At 39.4% G+C, this 23,279-nt stretch overlaps 1 protein-coding gene across 2 annotated transcripts in view; it reads right to left on the bottom strand.

Annotated features, from left to right (window-relative positions):
• Positions 1-211: 211 nt before the first annotated feature.
• Positions 212-23,279, bottom strand: part of PGM1 (phosphoglucomutase 1) — a gene marked incomplete at its 5' end in the record, with an annotated part of 36,391 nt that continues 13,323 nt past the window's right edge. Inside the window, 10 exons of one of the 2 annotated variants that reach the window (XM_083357671.1) lie at positions 212-1,230; positions 2,656-2,790; positions 3,950-4,133; positions 6,736-6,871; positions 8,065-8,180; positions 10,591-10,745; positions 12,045-12,235; positions 13,035-13,160; positions 13,313-13,459; positions 16,231-16,393. In XM_083357671.1, coding sequence (XP_083213797.1) covers positions 1,141-1,230; positions 2,656-2,790; positions 3,950-4,133; positions 6,736-6,871; positions 8,065-8,180; positions 10,591-10,745; positions 12,045-12,235; positions 13,035-13,160; positions 13,313-13,459; positions 16,231-16,393 — 1,443 coding nt within the window. In that variant the 3' untranslated portion in view covers positions 212-1,140. The remainder of the gene's footprint in view (positions 1,231-2,655; positions 2,791-3,949; positions 4,134-6,735; positions 6,872-8,064; positions 8,181-10,590; positions 10,746-12,044; positions 12,236-13,034; positions 13,161-13,312; positions 13,460-16,230; positions 16,394-23,279) is intronic. The other variant, XM_083357670.1, reaches the window with a different exon arrangement.

The following is a 23,279-nucleotide window of genomic DNA, read 5'->3' as shown; positions in this document are numbered from 1 at the left end:
GGATGACTGAGAATCTCCATAGACCCAAGAGCGCCAGTTTACCAGTGCTTTCATTCTCTGCCTACTAAGGTCAATTTCACAAAGGTTTCCTCTCCTTTGGATAACTTCATCTGCAGAATTGCTCTGCAAAATTCCCTATGGAAGGAGGAGCCAAAGCTGATCATGTGTAAGTGTGGAGGAAATGAGAAATTGCATCACTATCTGATGGGAACTATCTGAATAGCAAAAGGACATGAGAAAGTACAAAATAATGGGAGTTGCAGAATAACTACATCTCTACATATAATCTCATCCAGTAGAGCAAAGGCCAAAATTATGAGACTGCAGGCTGGGACACGCATGTGGAAATATGTGTGTGTCTTTCCTTACATTTTTCTGTGGAAGCCAAGCCCATGTTAGGTTTGTTATAAATAATAATAAGACAAGCAATGGCAATGGATGAGATGAATATGCAGACTGAAAAAAATAAACATCTCTAGCTTTTTGCTCTACTTGCAGCCGTCATTTTCCAGAGAGATCCTGGTTGTATATGAGCAATCCATAATTCCATTTTTCAAAATTAAACTCGTTCAAGTTGCACTGCTTTATTTCATTTAATATGATTAATTTTATATATATATTAGTAATTAATTTTGTCCAGAAGACACAATGGAATATTTGTACAGCAAATCAAAAGTATACATTTCAGGGGGACCAGTTCACAATGATTGGCAATTTTAGAGGCACAAAACTTAAAAAGTCTGCATGTTGCCCACAAATATATGGATATATTCCCACATACACATTACACACCCGAATGGTGTGCTGAGGCAGTTTGGATCATACCCAATAAAAGTTATATTGTTATTTAGTCCTGCTGTTTTTATACAGTGACCTTTTCCATGGTTACTTAAAACAAAAGGCAACACAGACCGGTAATAGATAACATTAAAAAGACAATGTATATCAGCATACACTTAGTGTAAACTTTCAATATCATGTCTACCCTTTTAGCAGATTGTAATGCCTTTGGATACAGTGTTAAGGTGGGGAGAGGGAGAGAATGGAGATAATTGATTGCTGGGGGCAAGATTAGCAAATTCTGACGGGGAGCAGCCAGGTACCCAAACCGTTTCTGTTCAGATGTCTTCAAGCATTACATTATGTAATGACGGTGGGACCTGTGCGGCCAGTTCTCTCATGAAGCTGGGAAAGGCTCAGTGCAATAGAGATGAGAGGAGCCAACATGACCTACCAAAAAGAAAGAGAAAGAAACATGAAGAGGAACATCAGTCACCAGTTTTTGGAAACCAATGTCAGGTTCAAGAAGTCAGAAGCCAGGTGGAATTCAAAGGCACTACGGTGTATTTCATGCTATCTATATATATATGACTCTGAATAACTAACGATCAAAGTTGAATTGGCGCTAGTTAAGAGTCAATGGACTTGCTAGGCCGCCTTATCTATGTTTCCGGGTAAAATACATGAGAAAATCCCATTGGAGGAAAATTCCACTTAGGGTTAGGGCTAGGTCACTATGAATGCATACAAAAAAAATAGACTTCGCCAACAAACGTGAAGTGTTTGGGGATGGTTAGGAGGGCACTTACCTTTCTAGGGCGCCCTATCTATGTTTCCTGGTAAAATACATGGGAAAATCCCACTGGAGGAAAATTCCACTTAGGGTTCGGGTTAGGTCACCATGAACTCATACAGGAAAATGGACATTGACAGCAAACTCGGAGTGCTTGGGTATGATTAGGAGTACACTTGCCTTTCTAGGGCACCCTATCTATGTTTCCTGGTAAAATACATGGGAAAATCCCATTGGAGGAAAATTCCACTTAGGGTTTGGGTTAGGTCACCATGAACTCATACAGGAAAATGGACATCGCCAACAAACTCGGAGTGTTTGGGGATGGTTAGGAGGGCATTTACCTTTCTAGGGCACCCTATCTATGTTTCCTGGTAAAATACATGGGAAAATCCCATTTTAGGAAAATTCCACCTAGGGTTAGGGTTAGGTCGGACTTGCGGGGAGGAGGAGAGGGGGGCTGGACTTGGGTCTCTGATGCCGGCATAGACTCCAAACGGATCATGTATTTAAGCCCGCCCTCAGGCTCAGTCTGGTTGTCTCCTACAGCCATCTACTTGCTAGTCTCCAGAATTCTTCAGAATTTGCCATGTGCAGAAGGATCAAACTAGGATTCTAGAAACGGATGGAGCTAGTCACATTGGGATGTCTGCTGGGTATGGTCAAAGATGACAGCCATGACTGTAAGTAAAGCTTCCTTTTTTCCCCAAAAATGAGCATCGAACAACATCATGACTGTTACCTTGACATTTCTGACCAGATCTTAACCCAGCCAACACTTCTGCATAGCTTTTAATTCAGTAAACAAGTTTCAAATTCTCTATGAAGCTATGAAACAAGAACCCTAGAAGTGGTAGTCTTGAAGTCTTGGAATCAGACATAGAAAAGCCTTTAATATTTCATATACCCCACAAAGCAAAATGAGTCCTTTATTTTTCTTCCTAGTTTATCTCTGGTTTCCCACAAATGTAGGATCCATTTTCTTTGGAGCATTGATCCATTGGTTGTGACAGGAAGGTTTACAAATTAAAATTGCCGCATCAGTACAACCAATAAATCTATGACCTAATAATTTAAGCTACCTGTGGATCCTCATATATTTTTGGTGCGTCTTTTTCATAGCTGTCAATATACAATCGCACAGTTGCTCCAGCACTTCCTGTGCCACTAAGTCTGAAAATGATGCGAGAACCATCAGCAAAGATGAGCCGCAAACCCTGAAAACAAGAAAGAAAGAAAAAGAAAAAGAATTTCAGGTCTCCTGAAATCTATTCTATAAAAGACTACTCGACTTTCATTGACTGCTATTACATGGCTATTATATGGCAATCTTAATAATATGCCTGAAAAGAAAGATGGGCTCCTAATTTTTATTTTGCTATGCAGAGCTCAAAGTGCTTCAAAACATGTAGGAATTAAACATTAATTTGTTTATTTTATATACCATTCTTTCCCAAATAAGTTACATTTCTTAAGTATCTTTACATGTTTTGATCAAACTAGTTCAGTAAGCATAGGATCCTGACAATGATAGATATAATTTATCTTGGCCATATCCTTTCAGAATAAGCCACCAAGGCTAGCGAAGCTTTAATTAAAATAAGCAATAGAACCAGAATCACAGCAAAAGAAAATGTTCTTGTTATTGCTAGGATTTTGGTAACATCTCCCTTAGGTTGAGTTCAGCTCCGGCTGTCAACATCATGGTGTTGATGGCAACAATATGGATCTGTCTGCACCAGCCTGGTCTATAGATTGGAATCTCCAGGTGGATTTCCGTTCTTATATTGATAGCTCAACTTTGTTAGTTTTTTAGTTTTTTCAATATCAGCCAAGGTCAACTAGATACTAATAAATAATGAATATGAAAATATTGTATGTTATGATTTGTTTTGCTAAATTACTGCTATCAATAGTGACATATATAGAAAGCTATTTACTAGTAAACATTTAATTTCTAAACACCAAAACATAATTATCAGTGCTTCTACTACGCTGCAAATAATCATCATCGCTGTCCTCCACCTGAATTCTTTAAGCAGATAAGAAATTACGGTAAGTAAAAACTCTTTTCACTTTTAAGGCAACTGCAAATAAAAATTACTTGACCGGTGAATTTTGTTTAATTTTTACTAGACCAGAGGTAGGCAACCTGGGCTCTTTTATGACTCATGGACTTCAACTCCCAGAATTCCTGAGTCAGCTGACTCAGGAATTCTGGGAGTTGAAGTCCATGAGTCATAAAAGAGCCCAGGTTGCCTACCCCTGTACGACAAATGCAGTACTTCAGCTAAAAGTAACATCATTAAATATACTGGTAAAAGAAGAACAACTGTTCCCAGATATCAAAGCTTCAAGTTTAAACATTTTCCCAACCTGATTTCTTGAAATGCTTCCATCTACAGGATCGCTGTATTCAAAATTATCAGCTTTTTCTACAACGTATGATTTGTCAGCAGCTGATAAGGTCTTGCCCACAAAGGACCGGTCAAAGAACAGAGTTTCTAGATCTTTCATCATCCGGTTAGCACCATCAGCATCCACCTCTTCATAGTCATATCTAGGAATAGTCAGGAAATTTTGATCATAGAAACGCAGACCGCAACTAGCCCTCCAATCCCCTGTTTTATTTTTAGAACTTTGTATGCAATCATTTATTCCCCTTTTCAGGCAGAAAAAAGAAGAGCAAGGATGCTGGAGACCAATGTCATAAATCAAGCCTTAATTAGCATTATTTAAAATAAATGGCAGAATTGTATTTCTCTTTTTTCCTACCCACTGGCATTTCTCTCTCAGCAAACTGGTGTTTAGCTATTGTTGTGTTCTAAGTTCATGGATATTTATTTATTAAATTCAGAGTCACATGCGACTATTTTCTGAGAAACAATAGCATACGCAAACACTCATATACCTACACATGATACACACGTGTGTATCTGTATGTATGGGCATGTATTTTAATTAACTAATTATATAGCCTGAACAATTCTAAAACAATGAAAACATCTGAAAACAGTACAAAAATGAATATACATAGCATCTGAGATAATTATCAGTACAATTGTTAGTACAGCTAAAAAACAGTGTCCTTGACACATTCAGGACTCCAGGCCTGGGCACTAGCCAAGCTTTTAAGGGCTTGCAAAAGCCCAACTGGGTTGGGGCCATACAGTCTCTGAAGGAAGGATGTTCCAAAGGGCAGGGGCTAGAGCAGCAAAAGCACGTCTCCTGGTCTCTGCCAGCCAACATTGTTCTTGAACTTAATTTCTTTGCCATCCCAGTCAATTTTATTTATAACTCTTATTTCCAGACTCAAAAGACTCTCAATTTCTTCAAGCATAAACAAATTTTGTCATGCCAATGTGTACAATATGCAACAATTCACTTACTTAAATTAATTCATAAATATTAGTTTTATGTATGCCATATGTTCTACATTCTAGTAATAAAGACTGTAGTAAAGAATCTGTATGTGTATGTGTACATGTGTGTGTGTGTGTATGTATATATATATATATATATATATATATATATATATATATATATATATATATATATATATATATACACACACATACATATACACATACACACACACACACACACACACACACACACACACATGGGACGTGGTGGCTCAGTGGGTTAGGACGCTGAGCTTGTCGATCAGAAGGTTGGCAGTTTGGCGGGTCAAATTCTGAGTGCCGCGTAACAGAGTGAGTGCCTGTTACTCGTCCCAGCTTCTGACAACCTAGCAGTTCAAAAGCACATAAAAATGCAAGTAGAAAAATAGGGACCACTACGGTGGGAAGGTAACAGCGTTCCGTGCGCCTTTGGCCACATGACCACGGAGACGTCCTCGGACAAGCACTGGCTCTTCGGCTTTGAAACGGAGATGAACACCGGCCCCTAGAGTTGGAAATGATTCGCACGCATGTGCGGGGGAACCTTTACCTTTACTTTATATATATATAGCGAACTTTTAGCATATAATTGTTGGTAAAGCCTTTTCCAAGCTGAGCTTGACTCCAAGTGAGAAGTATGGGTACTTCTATATAATTTTCAGTTAAGAAGAAACAATAGGACACACTTTGCTGTCGCTTTCTTCCAGGCGATTTCAGCTTCCCATTTTGGCTTCTAGCCCTGGGATTCCTTAGTGGTCTCTTCTTCATATACCACACAAGGCTCACCCCGTTTAGTTCCCTATGTGAGATGAGATCAGTGAGGCCCTGTAACCTGCTGATCTATGCACTATATTCATAGTCATAAATATAGCCATGGTATGACCAACATTAAGAAGCTAAGGAAGTTTAAGAAAGTGAATCCACGGCGAGAGATAAAATCCACATTTAGAGGCCTCTTCACCTACATTACTTCTAAGTGGGAGGGGACCCTTGGAACTAATCAATGAAAGTATTGGACATGCTGTGTTTTTAAAAATCTCTCACTCTGCAGACGTGTCCCTGAAGCAGCCCAGAAAATACAGCAGCAACAAAGGTGATACTTATGGGAGGAGAATGCTGAACACATAGGCCAAAACCAGACACATTGTACTTCCTAAACTAGTCACACTGAAATAGTAGAATACAACCCCAAGAGTTACATGGTAAATTCTCTCTCCCACAAACCATGTATTTTCTCCACCCAGAAATTACATAAGATGGCCACCTTCTACAAAGACAGTGCACAATTTTGTAATATCATCACAGGGTTTAGGTAGGTGGAAATCAATGTAAAGCAGCGGTGGGCAACTATGGACCTTTTATGACCTCTGGACATCAACTCCAGAATTCCTGAGCCAACCCAATAATGGGGCAATTAAGAAAATCATGTTATGCATTTTGCAATGTGAGATTTTTGCAGTTTTTTAAAATTATACATCCAACAGTTCTAGATTTAAATTAGAAATCCACAGAAGTTAGAAGAAAAGCAGGTCCAGTATACTGTGGGAACATGAAACATTCGCACAACTTCTATATCGCTAGTTTAGAATCTTACCTTTCAAACAGCAAATTCTACATTCATTTTACATAAGAGAGTTTAAAAACAGAATTCTCGACTCCCAAGAACATCTGTCCTTTAACTGTATTATTTCATGAAAGCTGAACTCAGTGATTTTATCTATTCTAACTAATCACATCTCAAACCTATGAAATTACTACCTTGTGAAGAAATTCCGCCCATACTGTTGCCAGTGATCTTTCAGGATTGATTCCACACTCTGTTTTCGGGTAGCTATAATTGACAGCCATGCCAAGACAGCCCAGAGGCCATCTTTTTCACGAATATGATCCGATCCTGCAGCACAGACAGATAAACAGCATATAAATGGGACCAATCCTTCAACTATGTGAAGAATGATGGAACAGAGCAGGATTGGATAACCTGTGGCCCACCAGGTAGGTGGTTCACTAGGTATGGACCACCTATAAATTACTGAGTGATACAGGGCCAACTGTGGGACACCTCTTCCTAAAGTTATGTGCCTGTTCCATTAGATCTAACAGAGTGGATGTGATCCGCATCCCTTCTGTCAAATGTTGCCATATAGTTGGACCTAGGCAGTGTTCCTTTTCCATAGCTGTTCCTTCCCCTAAGAACTGGCAGGATTCGTGGCATTCTGAGAAACCATCAAGACCTGTTGCTTCCCACAAGACGTAGGATGAAATGAGGCTGAAGCCCAGAAAGATTATATTTTGATACCAGGAATTTTCCATATTGACTTTTATGTTTTTATAGTGGTTTGTGAGCCACCCAGAGTTATGCTGCATAAGGTTGGGGGGTGTAATATATTATACATCTTATAAATAAACATGTTAGGCCTGTCTTTCTCCACATTTGAAAGAGAATGACACCACCACCACCACCCCAAAATCCAGGAACATAGACACAATGGCAGATGTTGCTGCAGAAAATAATGCACGTGGCTAAATTCATTTGTCATGCTAAGGTAAGGCTGAACAACGTATGTTGTCTTGAGGGCCACACCAGGCTTTCAGTGGCATGTCAAGGGCTACACTCTCTAAAGCAGTAAAAATAAGGACCAATTGGGAAGCGATATGGGGACATCAAGGGGTAAAAGTAGTGCTTGGCAGTGCTTAGCACATTTATAATGTCTTTTAACATTTTGGAGTCCACCAATCTAGGGATTGTAAAATGGAGTTGCATTTTACTTCTAAGCCATGCTTTTCAAACTTTACAGTAAACTGTGGCTTGCAATAATAATAGTTTGTTGTACAAGTCATGTCTAGTTTCAGACAGAATGCAAAAGCACATAATAAGCTTCATAAAAAACACTGACTGAATTTACCTGTCACCTGGTTGATAAGCCAAAAGAACTAAAGTTGGACTTCTTGTAATGTGTAAACCTAGCCACTATTACATGAATGTGCTCTCTGTTGGTCTTAAAAGTCTAGAGGTCTTGTTTGGGGAAGAAATGTGAGGTACTAATGTTGTAACAAAAATAATTAATAGTAGGAATGTTTACGTACCAGTACCAAAACTCTCCTCTCCACACAGAGAGAGTTTGTTTGCATCCATCAGATTTCCAAAGAACTTCCAACCTGTTGGAGTTTCGTATAAAGCAATCTTTGTATCCTTGGCCACCCTTCAAAAGACAGGAATAATAGCACCGTTTTTGATGAATAACTTACTGTAGAAACACAGAAACTGTTGTTGGGCATCTCATTTAATAAAGAAGATCACAAATCTCATTTTAGAAGTCATTCCTTTTATATTTATTGTACTCAGTCATTAGGTAGCCAGCATTAAGATGATTGTAATTACATTTCAACTTTTAAACTGAGGGAAACCACATTTCAAAGAATGCTGTAACCATTTATCTATATTTCCAGAACAGAAGCTACATATGAAACTGGAGAAGAGTTTCAAAAGCAGTTTATTTGTCCAGTTCTTTTGTTAAAAAGAAAAGAAAAAAGGTCATAATCTCGCTGGCTGCCCATCTGGGTTCTTGAAGCCAAGATCCATTTCGATATTTAGCAATAATACTATTATTCATTTTCTTCCAAGGGTACCTAATTTTATTTCTATTTCATGTTTACTTCTTTGTGGGCCCCTCCTCCATCAAGAACTTAAATTAATACATTTTAATGAAATCATTCAGGCAAGTTAAACCATACAATGATTCAGTGACACTATTAGATTAGATTAGATTTATTGAATTTATATGCCCTTCTCCCTAAGGACTCAGGGCGGCTCACAACAAAAAATTTAAGAAACATGGAATACAAAATTTAAAAAAGAATTAAACAGTAAATGTAATAGATACATGACAATTTAACTCAATAAAAGCCAAATTTAAAAAAACATAGTCAGTCCAGACCCGCTTGTTGGAATAACCATGTCATCAGGTCACGGCGGAAAAACCGAAGGTCAGGGGCCATCCGCAGCTCCGGAGGCAGTTCATTCCAGAAGGTCAGCGCGCCCACAGAGAAGGCTCTCCCCCTGGGGGTCGCCAGCCGGCATTGCCTGGCCGACGGCACCCTGAGGAGGCCGACTCTGTGAGAGCGAACTGGGCGATGGGAGGTTGATAATGGCAGCAGGTGGTGTCGCAAGCCATGTAGGGCTTTAAAGGTTATTACCAGCACCTTGAATCGCACCTGGAGGGTAACTGGAAGCCAATGCAGCTCGCGGAGGAGCGGTGTAACATGAGAGTATCGAGATACTCCCATAAGCACCCTCGCAGCCGCATTTTGCACCAGCTGAAGCCTCCGGGTGCACTTCAAGGGCAGCCCCATGTAAACAGCATTGCAGTAATCCAGGTGAGAAGTGACGAGGGCATGGGTAACTGTGCATAGGGCATCTCGGTCCAGAAAGGGGTGCAACTGGCGCACTAGGCAAACCTGTGCAAAGACCCCCCCTGGTCACGGCCGTTAGATGATCTTCCAAATTAAGCTGTGAATCCAGGAGGACACCCAAGTTGCGGGCCCTTTCTGAGAGGGCAGTGCCTCCCCCCCATCAAAAGAGATGGAACTTGTTGAACCATACAAGATGCCGGTATCCACAGCCACTCGGTCTTGGAGGGGTTAAGCCTGAGCCTGTTCCTTCCCATCCAGACCCGCACCACCTCCAGGCACCAGGACATCACGTCAAGGGCATCACTGGGTTGGCTAGGGGTGGAGATGAACAGCTGGGTATCATCCGCATATTGGTGATACCTCACCCCAAAGCCACGGATGATCTCACCTAGCAGCTTCATATAGATGTTAAACAGGAGGGGGGAGAGAACCGACCCCTGAGGCACCCCACAAGAGAGGGGCCTTGGGGTAGATCTCTGTCCCCCTGCCGATACAAACTGTGAACGGCCCGAGAAGTATTAAGAGCATCCAATAGTGACAGCTAAGGGACCTCATTCTTAAGCTATCTTAAAATAGAAGTCACCTTAAAGAAACAATGTCAGCATCCTAAATCTGAGCATGGAATTAGCTTATTCCAAATTGATTTCTTCTAAATAGGTTGGACTGCAGTCCCATTGTCCCAAAGCAGGACAGTGGTCATTCTTTAGAAATGGGAACTGTAATCCAACACATCTGAAAGGGCACCGAGCTGGGGAAAGCTAATCTCGATGGTGTAGTTCTTAAATGAAAATTGCATGTATCTTCTTCCGGTCAGGCACAAGGAATCATCCACGTGGATTTGCAATTCTGATTCATTGTGGGTGCCCCTGCCTCAATGTTAATTTTCTAAGAATATTCTTTTAAGCCAGTATTATTAAAGATACCTAATACTCCTTCCCCCTACTTTCCCCACAACAACAAGGTGAGGTGGGTTGAGCTGAGAGAAAGTGACTGGCACAAAGTTATCTAGCCAGCTTTCATGTCTAAGGTGGGACTAACACTCCCAGTCTTTTGGTTTTTAGCCTGGTGCCTTAACCACAAGACTAAACTGGCTAAAAGATACACAGGAAAAAATGGGACCGTCCATGATCTTGTTGCTCAGTCCCAGCTTGTAATCAAGCTCAGAAAGAAAGGCTATTCCACTCGTTTAAAAAAATTTACCTGTCAATTGCTCCACTTGTAGGCATACTTCGGGCAAATCCTCGAACCCCTGTTTGTTGAAAATAAGGAATACTAAAAATATTTGCAGCGATAACGGCAACCGAGTCTGAAGGATTCACGAAGAACCCATGTTTTCCAAGTATCATGTTGCGATCCTAATGAAGGCATTAAAAAAAATGGTGGCAGAAATTACCTTGTTGAAAAGTTTTATTTTCTAACTGGTTGCTATGTCTGCAATTTGAAAAGAAGCACCCAATTTAAGTAACCAGAGGCTACAAAACTGAGGTCAATTCCTTTGTATAAAAAACCCCCCCAATCTACAGAATTGTTCTTTAGGCCTTTTAAATCAATTCTTTTATGGTAGTTCCAGAAAGTAAGTGATTTTGAATGCTTGGTTCTCTCTGAGCTTGGTTGTTTTTTGTTTTTTTTTAACAGACATTTCATTATCACACTAGGTAACGTCATCAGTGCTAGCTCTATCTGATAATACTGCTAAGCTTGTAAGCCGCCCTGAGTCTTCGGAGAAGGGCGGGATATAAATGGAATTAAAAATAAAAATAAATAAATAAAATAATGTTACCGTTTGGTAATGAAATGTCTGCAAGAAAACTGCCGTGTTCAGAGAGCAACAAGTACCTCACAGTTTAACCCTGAGCTATAAATATTTCCTTCTTTCGATAAGTAACTTCTGTTACTTTATACCCTAGTTTGTAATGTACTTTCATACTGGCTGATCAAAAAATTATAACTGCCTTAAATAAATATATAAACAAGAAATGGGGGACTCCCCCATCTTTAATAATCACCTTCAAAGGAAAATTTCAGCAGATTTTCTTTGTAATCTTTTAACCCTGTTCTCCAACTCTGAGAGACCAGAAGCCCCATCTTTAAACTGAAATGCATATATTTAAATGATTTACGAGCACAGGACCTAATAATTAAGGCAATCTTATGTCATTAATTTTACATGCTGTACATTGCTGTAAGACAAAAGGGGAATGATGAACAGCTATGTACTCCTGCAATGTTCAGAAATTTGCACTGCAGATTTTGGGTTTTGCCACTAGTAACATGAGTAAAAAAATAAAAAAGAAGCACGGATTCACTTAATAGCATGTGTAACTGGAATGACAACTTTCCTTACCAAACGAAAAACATGGAAAATAGCACAAACCATCTTGCAGTGTTTATTTCTTAAGGATTTGTGACAACTCAGAAGCACTCTTTGAAAAATATTGTCACCTGTTAAATGTGAATACTTTTCTAACATTCAGCACCAAGCATGTTTCCCCAAACAACACTATGGTGTAAAGCTGTCAACTGGAATTCAATTTGTTTCTATCAAGGCAGTCCAACTACTTAGGCATGCATCAGCTAAATCCGGTTCTGCTTCCTGGTATAGTCCATGCTTGCAAACAGGAAAAAAAAAACAAATCCAAAAAGCACAGACATACCCCATCTCCGTCAAAGGCTGCACCAAAATCATACTCTCCTGTCTTCATGGTCTGCACCAGATCGGCAGCGTAAGTTAAATTTGGATCAGGATGGTGGCCACCAAAGTCTTCAAGAGGTACGCAATTCACAGCAGAATTAGCAGCTGCTCCAAGCTCTTCACAGAGAATCTTTTTAACATATGGCCCAACAACTGTTTCAGCAAAAAATAAGAATATACATGAGTATCATTTTTAAAGTAGTGAAGAATTTGGGGGAATATTAATGAAAATGTCTTTCCCCCATCTTCCCCTCACATCTGAAGGCCTATAAGTATAAAACTAATAAGTTATAATGTTCCTCTCTCTACAGCAGGGGTGTCCAACCTTGGCAACTTTAAGACTTGTGGACTTCAACTCCCAGAATCCCTCAGCCAGCCATGTTGAAGTCTACATATTAAAGCTGCCAACTTTGGTCACCCCTGCTCTAGAGCTTCAAAAGTTAATATTCATTAAAGTTTTTATCTCTATGATATTCAAATAAATTTCCCATATCAATAAAAATATAAAAAATGAACATTTACAAATATTCAATGGGTTATTGTTTACAGTAGAGACACTGTCTTTACTGACACATCTGCTATCACTTTCTATCTATACTATCAATAAGATTTACAAAAACAAAAAGACATGACAATCCTTACACATCAAGAAGAGGACAGATGCTGCCACCGACACCCAAGGAAATGCACTAACTTTCCCTTGCCCTAGCCCTAAGAGAAGTAAACTTTATTCATAATGGTGAAGTGGTATGTGTTTGTTTGTTTGTGTGTGTGTGTGTGTGTGTGTGTGTGTGTGTGTGTGGTGTGTACCTATGTAAGATCGATTCCAATCTACAGGAGAATGTAGACTAGTTTTTCCCCCAGGCATATGAAAAGGGAAGGAACTGGATGATGATCTATATGGGTTAGACTGGCAGTCAGAGCTTACAGTTACTGCACTTATCTTACATACCTCCATGCATAGCATCTATCCGAATCTTTAGATGGTTTGGACCTGACAATAGTTCTTTCAGTGCACTAAAATCAAAAATATTCCTCAACATATTTGCATACGCTTCTACAGAGTCCACAATTTCAACTGTAAAACAAAAGCAAGAAATTAAACAGAAGAAACTAACCAGATCGAAGCATCCACAACTATTGAATAAGCGCCTTGATAAAGTGTTACAAGAAAAGCTAGCAATGCAAGTGGGAGCCCTTTTAATGAGGGAAGAAACAGATTTTACTTGCCTGTAAATGGTTTAAACTTGTTTTCCAAGTCAAACTGCTGCTTTCCAATTGTACTGAGGTCTACGTTTAGATCTGGGCATATAGCATACTCTTCAATAGTCTTACTAATTTGGAAAATTTTATCAGTAATTCCTTCAGGAGCCGGACCTAGTAAGAAATAGATTTTAAGAGACAAATAGGCTTCTAGAAAAGATGTTAAGTGTAGGACATTTTATTAGAGTTGTATGTAAACTTAACAGAGACAACGTATCACATTCCAAAAACAGTATTTTTTTTTAATATCATGAGCCAAAGTAATATGAGCAATGATATACTCACTCCTTAATTAGTGACTACATTGGTTAGAAACCATTTGCAAATAAGACTGTAATAAATGGTAATGGAAATAATTTTACAACCAATGCAGGCATTTATGATTAAATTTGTGTGCCTGACAACGATGCATGACAGTGTAAGAATAATACCAGCATAGCACTACAGTTTAAGAGTAATTTATCTGAATGACTTGGCAGCAATCAGTGATCTTCATAGCCTTTCTCTCTATCTCTGGCAGTGTTCACTTAATGACCAGTCTGATTAAAAATCTAGTCATTGGAAGGAAACTAGTTTGCTAAACAAGGAGAGGGTGTAATAGTAATAATAATTTGTTAAAGTTTTAAATATACTGTATATGTGCTAATCAACACGTCAGAAGGAATTTCGTGCAAGCAACCACTACTGTAGGTAACAGAGTGGTGTTGCTTCTCCACATTCTGCCAAATTTTTCTCCTCTGTATCATTATTACAACCCTATTGTGTTTTGCATTTGCATTTAAAAAGATATAATCTACTTGGTTTCTAACAGATCCTTGGTAAGCAAACAGTGATTATCATCTTAGAAACAGACTATTACAGCATTGTTGTAGTTAATGTTTAGTTGCTCTCAGGTCACGACAGTAATTGGCTCTGAGATTTCTGTTGCAAAGTGATATGGTTATAAAGCGTGATATAATTGGATGGCAATCCCAGAAATCCTCACTGCTGTCATTAAACAAGGACCATAGGTCATTGAGCAAAGACCTCATATGTGTTCTGTACCAGCCTGCTACCGGCCTTGCAGAAAGGCAACCCCTGTACAAACGGCAGAGGCTGGAAAGCGTCTGAGGCTGGAAAACGTCTGCCAAGTTTAATTCACAAACAAACAACAGAACAAGAAACAAGATACCGGAACTTTGATCCTCAAATGGAGCGGTTGCTTTCAGCAACCAGCCCTTCCCCAAACACTCCCTTTATTAGAGTTCAGGGCGTGGCCTCCCTGTGCCTCCTTCCGAGGAGTCCCACAGCCTTTCTCTGCTTGCTTCTGCTTGACTGCCTCCTGCGTCGGGCGTCCTTGAACAGGGCCAGCTGTGGGTCATCATCATCTGCACTGTCGGCCTCGCGCAGCTGAGTCTCCACCAAGTAAGAGGGGCCTGGCTGGGGGCTCTGCGAAGCCTCCAAGCCATCATCAGCAAGTTCGTCTTCAACACCCTCCTCCTCCCCCTCGTCTGAGTCATCCGAGTCATCCGACCCGGCTGCCGGACCCACAGGCTGACCCTGAATCACAACAATATGACCATGACTTGGCCAGTTTCTGGCCACTTTCCAACAAGTAAAATGAATGCGGAAGTTAGTCAGAAGTCACAAGATGGGGTCGCTACAAGATTTTCCTTTTTAGGCAGTTTGCAAGCAGGTTGGTAGCTCAGAACGATAGGCAGGAGGGTAAACGCTATGGAGTGTAGAACGGTGAATGCAAGTGTAGGCAAGTATGTGGGTGGATGCTATGGGCAGGCATGAGTGCAAATGCTAGCTCCAAGCAGGAGAGTGTACAGGTAGTGTGCAAGCAGCTGGGTCGGTGCTATGGCAAGTGCAAATGCAGACAGGCTAGCAGGCACCATGGTGTATAAAATTTGTCCGCCACCCGAGGGCTTCTCAGGAGAAAAAGGGACTGGACCAAGAGCAATTTACAGGAGCATCTTGCAATTGTCTGTTGGCTTCCCATGATTTTGCTGGCAGACAAAGTTGCAAATGGCAATTACATGATCTCAGGGGGAAACTGTAAACCATTGTAAATGACATGTGTGTTTACCAAGTGCCCAAACTGCAATCATGTCACCTTAGGGATGCTGCAACAGCCACAACTTTGAGGACCTGTCATAGGTTCCCCCTTGTTAGGGCAATCGTAGCCTTGAATAGTTGCTGAATGAGGACTATCTGTACATGGACTAAGAGTTGTAAAGGGCTAGAAAAACTGAGTAGATGTGGAGGGGGACAGAAAAAGTGTTAACATTCATAAAAATTGAAAAGAAAAGAGAAATGAAAGGGAGAACATACAACATTTTTCTCTTACAATTTTTTAGTTTTCCCCCAAAGCTCTCTTATTTCTATGCAGGCATAGACAGGAGATCACTTGTTGTGGAAGGAAGAATATACATGCAAAGACTGCTTTTAACAACTTTTATTAAAATATGATATATAGTAAGACTGACTGCAGATAATTTCTATCAGAGTGATAGAAGTATATATTTCAGGATAGCCTAGGCCAGGGGTAGGCAACCTCGGCTCTTTTATGACTCATGGACTTCAACTCCCAGAATTCCTGAGCCATCTTGGCTGGCTTAGGAATTCTGGGAGTTGAAGTCCATGAGTCATAAAAGAGCCGAGGATGCCTACCCCTGGCCTAGGCCCTAGGCACTTATATCTTTAAGTCTTTCCTTCCTTGTCTTTCCTTCAATTAAATATTTTTCCTCCAGAAGCCAACTGTATTACTTCAATAGATCCAAATCATAAACATACTATAGTCAGCAGTGCAACATAGGTGGGTAGTGTCTATACACTCAACATAGGAGTCAGAGAGAAGTTAACTTGGGAAGAATGGAGATGAGAAGATTAGAATTACTTACCTCCATTTGAAATATTGAATTTAATGCCAAAATCTCCATTCGGTCCACCAGGGTTATGACTTGCTGTCAAAATTATACCACCAATGGCTTTTACTTTCCTAATAATACAGGACACTGCAGGGGTAGAAAGAATTCCATTCTGTCCAATTACTAACCGGCCAATCTAAAACAAGAACAGAAGAAAAGCAAAACTCACAAAAGGGTGTTGGGAGACACAAAAAGTTGCTTTTTTTTTAGATTGCAATATTTACCAATGTTTTCTTCAGCTTTTACAACAGCCAGTGTTTCTTTCACATTTGACACCCTATTAAAAAAATTGGGCAGACAAAAGCATTTACATGTTTCTTTATCTTAAGCATTTGTTCCATTTACCAAATTACGCACAACAAATTTGCTTCATTTTAAACAACTGTATTGGTTACTATAAAGGTAGTTTCCAGTTTAAGGACGAATTCTGTTCCCAAAATCTGTCCTTAAGTGGAACAGTATTGTTGTATAATATTGTAAACTTGGTATTTTGTAATGAACTTGAACCATTGTGCATTTAATTCAATTTTTGCTACAATAGGCTCCATTCTTAATTACTGGTTGTCCTTAAAAGAGGGGATTCCTAACCCAGGGACTCAGGGTACTGGCATAATCTCTCATCAGTTACTAAATTTGCATTATTCTTTAGCTTATTTTTAAATCAATTTCTAAATGTTACTTATGCAACTATATGCTTAAAAAAAATCTCTGGATATTTAACAGCACCTTCAGGTTTTAGTAAACTAATCTAAACCAAGAGAACATTATTCAATTACATTTTGATGGCCAAAATATCCTCTGATAAAGTCAAGATTTTCAATAAATATTTCATTTATAGGTGCTTTAAGCTATTAAACTATTTCTTTTTGTCTTTGCTGCAGCTGCGTGCCAAATATGCATACCCCTAAGTTATACTGCATCTGAGGAACAAGGTTACAATATAGAATAGTAAAATGATTGAAATTATTCTCCAACCTCTTTTCCAAAACTAAACATGTTATTCTTTACTTTTGTAATATAATGATATGGAAAATGACCTTGAGATTTGCTGCCTAGGAAATAAATGATCAGGCAAAAATAGGGAGAGGGCCCCCCCTTGCTTAACATTTGGAGAAAGAAACTTAGGGAAGACCTGCCCTAATTGATCAGACTACTAAAACTGTCACGGGGAGATTTGTACTTTCAGACTTTCAAAATTCTATTCATTGTAGCCTTACAATAAAGTAGAATTAGCTTATCTGATCATGCTTCCTGTCTGGTTCATCTGTGAGCATCTACAGTAAGTAGCAACATCTCATTTATAAAATAAACTAGGATGCTAATTTACTTTCATATTTTATTTATTTATTTATTACATTTATATCCCGCCCTTCTCCGAAGACTCAGGGCGGCTTACAAGCTTAGCAGTAGCCTTCATTCTATGTATATGCCTGCTTGTTAGGGCTTTCACACACACACACCCCAAGCGGCATTTTTACAAAGTCAGCTTATTGCCCCTAACAATCTGGGTCCTCATTTTACCTACCTCGGAAGGATGGAAGGCTGAGTCAATATGTCTGTAAACAAGTCGTTACTCCCAGATGTGTGGGTATGGGACCTCAAAATTATGGAAGTTATGTTTCAAGCTAACCAGTAGGCACGTGGCACTCGGGATGGGTCCCAATTTGGAACATGTCTGCTCTGACATGCCTTTAACCCAATTCTCAAATTCTATTCACTTGCCAAAGATGGCACTCAGGTCCGAGAATCAATCTACTCATCCCAAGTGATCAGAGATTCCTCCCAAATGGAATAGATACGCTTTAATAACTACAATGATATTAATCAAAAAAATTAAAATTCACCAAATTTGGAGCCATTTTTATCTCGGATGAGATTTAACATTTACCGGTGCATATTTTTATGTTTGCGTGCAAAGCAAAGTAAGGGCAAGTTTCTTCTTCCACACCCACTTGTGCATGCACAGAGTTATTTTGGTGTTTCTGGTGCTTTCCTATTACAGTAAAAAGAGCATTATGACTCTCTCCTGGCCCTGTGGAGCGTGAGGTATGTGAACTTCGACTCCGCTAACTGTATTCAGGAGGCTTCTGTAAGAGATAGCGTATACTGATAGCCTGCCATGACTCTATGTAAGTTATGACTTTCTCATTTAGGATCAAGTTGGATGGTGAGTGTGGAAATAGGTCTCACTTACAATTTACACTTCAGACATGCACAATTCAGTCTTTATCCTCTCCAGCTATTCACTGAACACAGGCGTACGACTGTGAACATAATATATTTACAAATGTACAATATTTAAAATGCTCTGTGAATCTCATGAATTTTTTATTTGAATTGCAAGTTAAAAAAAATCCATATTGCCCAGGTAAAAGCATTCTATGATCACCTGAGATAATTTCTGTAGGATAAGAAATAACACTCAGGTAAAGCTCAAATGTTTGTTTTATTTCTTCTATAAAGCCAAAGAATATTTGAGATTCAAATATTCAAATAGATCTACTGATTAAACGAGAATGGATTTTTTCCCCCCACCTAGAATTATGTAGTACTTTCTAAATTTTTGGCAAATTGCTGGTCATGGTACATATCTCATTTTCCCTTTCAGTAGAAACACAGTTTATTGGAACCTTAAAAGGTAAAGATCAGATTCCCAATTGCGTTAGCTGCCTTAAATGCTTTCTTCTTCTTCAGAAGATCTATTAGACAGGAAAGAACCGGAAGTGTAGATCAACATTCTAAATATGGCTTCAGCAGCCCCTGGACCTTGCTATAATTGTAACTCTAATTATAGATTTCCCTGTGTAGGCATGCAAACTAAGGGAATTCTATCGTATTAAGTTCTATTTTAATTAAAGTCAGAAATTAATAAAGGCATACAATTATTTAACTGTTTATCACTTCTGGCAAATATCAATCCATATATTCTTACTACAACAACGTTCAATATATAAATTAATGAGTTGGCAAGAAAAAACTAGTATAGAGATAATATTATCTTATTTGGAAAATAGGACTCATCCTTCTTAAAATTACATATTCCATTTGCTGCGTCTCCCATATATTGACAGAACTGACGTTCAAGTAATATGTTTACCCAATTTAACTTTAAGAGCTTTCCAACAAAAGATGCATTTGGATGCAACCATCTCTTAAGAAGGGCACAATATCAATAGATTTTAATTAAATCTAACTATGGATGACTGGTCCAGGTGCCAGTTGGGTTAAAAAAAATCTTTAAAAAAAGCTAGTTCAATTTTTGTGAAGCAAAAACCCCCGCAAAATCCTTTGTAATGTCTGCACCAAATAGATTAAAAAATGTATAATGTCTTGTGCATTCGTTGGTCAAGATCTACCTCTTCAGATTGATCAAGCCATGAAATATCTAAAGTGAAATTGCAATTTATTGGGTACCCAATAAATTAAAGCTCACAAAATAACAGCAGTGGCAGAAGTGTAAGTCACAATACTATCCAGATCAAAAATGAGTATAGAATCCATTCAAACGGAAATCAACTACAGGTAGTCCTTAACCTACGACCGCAGCTGAGCCCCAAATTTCTGTTGCTAATTGAGACATTTGTTAAAAGAGTTTTGTTCTATTTTATGACTTTTCTTGCCATAGTTATTAAGCGAATCACTGCAAGTGTTAAGTTGTTAAGTGAGTCTAGCTTCCCAATGGACTTTGCTTGTCAGAATGTTGCAAAAGAGGATTACATGACCCCAGGAAACTAAGCACATTGATTTGTGCTTTAGATTGTAAGCCGCCCTGAGTCTTCGGAGAAGGGCGGGATATAAATGGGATTAAAATAAAATTAAAATAAATAAATAAATATGAGTCAGTTGCCAAGCATCTGAATTTTGATCACATGTCTATGAGGATGTTGAAATAGTTCTAAGTGTGGAAAATGGTCAAAAGTCACTTTTTCCAGTGTGGTGGCTCAGTGGGTTAGGACGCTGAGCTTGTCGATCAGAAGGTCGGCAGTTTGGCGGGTTGAATCCCGAGTGCCACGTAACAGAGTGAGCGCCTGTTACTCGTCCCAGCTTCTGCCAACCTAGCAGTTCGAAAGCACGTAAAAATGCAAGTAGAAAAATAGGGACCACTACGGTGGGAAGGTAACAGCGTTCCGTGCGCCTTTGGCGTCTAGTCATGCCGGCCACATGACCACGGAGACATCCTCGGACAAGCACTGGCTCTTCGGCTTTGAAACGGAGATGAGCACCGGCCTCTAGAGTTGGAAACGACTAGCACGCATGTGCGGGGGAACCTTTACCTTTACCTTGTATCTTTGAAAACGGTTACTAAATGAACTGTTATAAGTCAAGGATTACCTGCATATACATAGGATGATTATGACTGAGCCCATCCACCACGCACGATATAGTAATGTAAATAACTAAAACAGGCAAAAGGTCCTATAGGGGAAAGGTCCTGCAGTAATCTCACATTATCAGGATTTGCTGAAGCAAACTTGGGAATTGGTTTTAATTCAGCTACTTCAGAGGAGAAGTGCTTTGAAGCTGACTGTTCCTTTGGGTAAGAACCTAGGAAGCTGGCTTACATTGCCCAGGTTGACCCATTAAAGCCATGATAATGTGGACCTTCCCTTAAGGTTTAGTGAAATATGTAATACAGCCATTCTAGCTTATTACCTCTGGGAGGGGCTGCTGCATCAAACCAACTCAAGGCAGCTTATTCAACAAATGTTTGAGCTCACCCTAGTTTAGTAAAGGTAAAGGTAAAGGTTCCCCCGCACATGCGTGCTAGTCGTTTCCAACTCTAGGGGCCGGTGCTCATCTCTGTTTCAAAGCCAAAGAGCCAGCGCTTGTCCAAGGACATCTCTGTGTTCATGTGGCCGGCATGACTAGACGCCAAAGGCGCACGGAACACTGTTACCTTCCCACCGTAGCGGTCCCTATTTTTCTACTTGCATTTTTACGTGCTTTCGAACTGCTAGGTCGACAGAAGCTGGGACAAGTAACAGGCGCTCACCCTGCTACGCGGCACTTGGGATTCGACCCGCCAAACTGCTGACCTTCTGATCAACAAGCTCAGCGTCCTAACCCACTGAGCCACCGCGTTTAGTACATCATATAAACCCAGCCAGTGAGTCAGAGCACTGGTCAGAAAAGATACAGATTAACAGCAGGCCTGAACCAAGCAACAGCATGTTATTTTCAAGAACAGGGAATAAAATACAATCCAATGTAGAATTTGCTCCTAAACCATGCCTGTCAATACTCACTGTGCTTAAGGTGTTGGACTAGTAGCAGGGAGAAACAATTTCTAGTCCACCTTCCACTATGGAAAGTCACTGAATGCCTTTGGGCCAATTATTCTCTCTCAGCCCATTCTAGAGAGTTCTGGTGCCGAAAACTAGGAGGGATTACTATGTATGGCGCCTTGGGCTCCAGATATAAATAAGACATCAAATCCATTTTATATGTATTTACAGTATTCCTATACTGCCAACTCCACATGAGCTTTATGTAGTAGGAAGAATGAAATGGCGCAGAGTAGTTAGCTACATGCAGATCCTCCTAAAGCAGAGCTTCCTCACCCAGCCGATCATTTACAGAATAATGTGCAAGACTAAAACTCTTCCCCGTTGAGCAGCTTTAGGTTGTCATTTTAAAACATCTGAAATAGAGGTGCGTCCATTCATTATTTAGCATTCAGCCTCACTGTTATTCTTTCTATGATTTTTGCATTGGATTGGTAGCCAACATGGCCATAGAAAGTTATAGGAATTTACTTCTCCTTTGAATTAGCAGCCTTGTGATCAGACGAAGCCAATTATACCTCTATTAGAAATCTGCCTTATTGCTGTGACAGTCATCTCTAACATGAAGTGGGACGTTCACAATCCGGGTATCCATATTGTAAGGATGGAAGAACTCACTTATAAAGCACTTATAAAGCTATCAAGAGCATCATCCAAAAATGGTTATTGTCTTCATGTCCTAAATACTTCCTAAAGTTCCAATGAGTTACTTTGAAAAATGGGGTGCTGAATTAGATAAACAGTTTGTCTAATGAGACAGAGCTCTAATATTCCTAAACAGATAATACACTTGGGATCCACATGTCTGAACTGGCTTAAAAGCCATCCAGTGGTGGCTGCTTTAACATCTTTCATCACCTAATCCTTTTTCTTCTCTCTTCCTTGTTTTGGCAGAGAAAAGGAGGGGTACATACCTTATGATAAGCTTTGAGGCACTCTGGTTTAAAGTGCTATAAAATATGAAACCCTCTTTCTGATTCAGGAAAGTAAGAAATTAGTTGACCCAAAGAAACCTTTCTCTGGGGCTTAGGAAGACCTCGGTGGAAATCTGTGACTGATATGGATGGAATTTGTTCTTGTTGTCTGAAGTGCCATTTCTTGCGAAAGACAATCCTAAAAGTTTACACTAATCAAACTACAGAATAAAAAAAGTATCTGTATTTTAAAAAAAAATTACATACAGGAAGCCAACATAAAAAGGTGCATTTTTTAAAAAAATGCCCAAAATATATCAGAATTAAGTTTTGGTGAAGCACAAAGAGCACATCATTCCACATAATAGAGAGTATAACCAATTTACCTGAAGGGCATCAGTTTATGAAGGATGGTGCATTCTTTCGATTTTTTAAATTTCCCCATTTGAAAGAAACCTTTTAGATATCACATTACAGTAATTTGGCATGTTGAAAATGAACTACAGAAAACCTCTGGTTCAGTTTGCAACTATAAGAACTTTTAAAAGCCTTCAATGACTTAATTACAGTTAAATTGTTTTGTATGTTTGGATTTGGCCATTGTCTTCTACAAGCCATCCAAACTACAGATGCCTTCCACCCAAATCTGCTGTTGAACTAATTTAAGCAGAACCAAGCAAACCTTTACATAAAATAATTTCATTTCCAAAGTATGACTGATTTCCCTTCCAAATTAATAATATTCACATTTGGCACAAAATTGGCATTCGCGAGAATCGACTGCAATTTTTAACATTATTTTTAAATTTTCTCAGGGACAGCA

The sequence above is a fragment of the Vipera ursinii genome (genome assembly GCF_947247035.1).
Source record: "Vipera ursinii genome assembly, chromosome: 3".
Classification (NCBI taxonomy): domain Eukaryota; kingdom Metazoa; phylum Chordata; class Lepidosauria; order Squamata; family Viperidae; genus Vipera; species Vipera ursinii.
The sequence above is the reverse complement of the archived record's forward strand: the minus strand, read 5'-3'. Positions and strand labels throughout refer to the sequence as shown.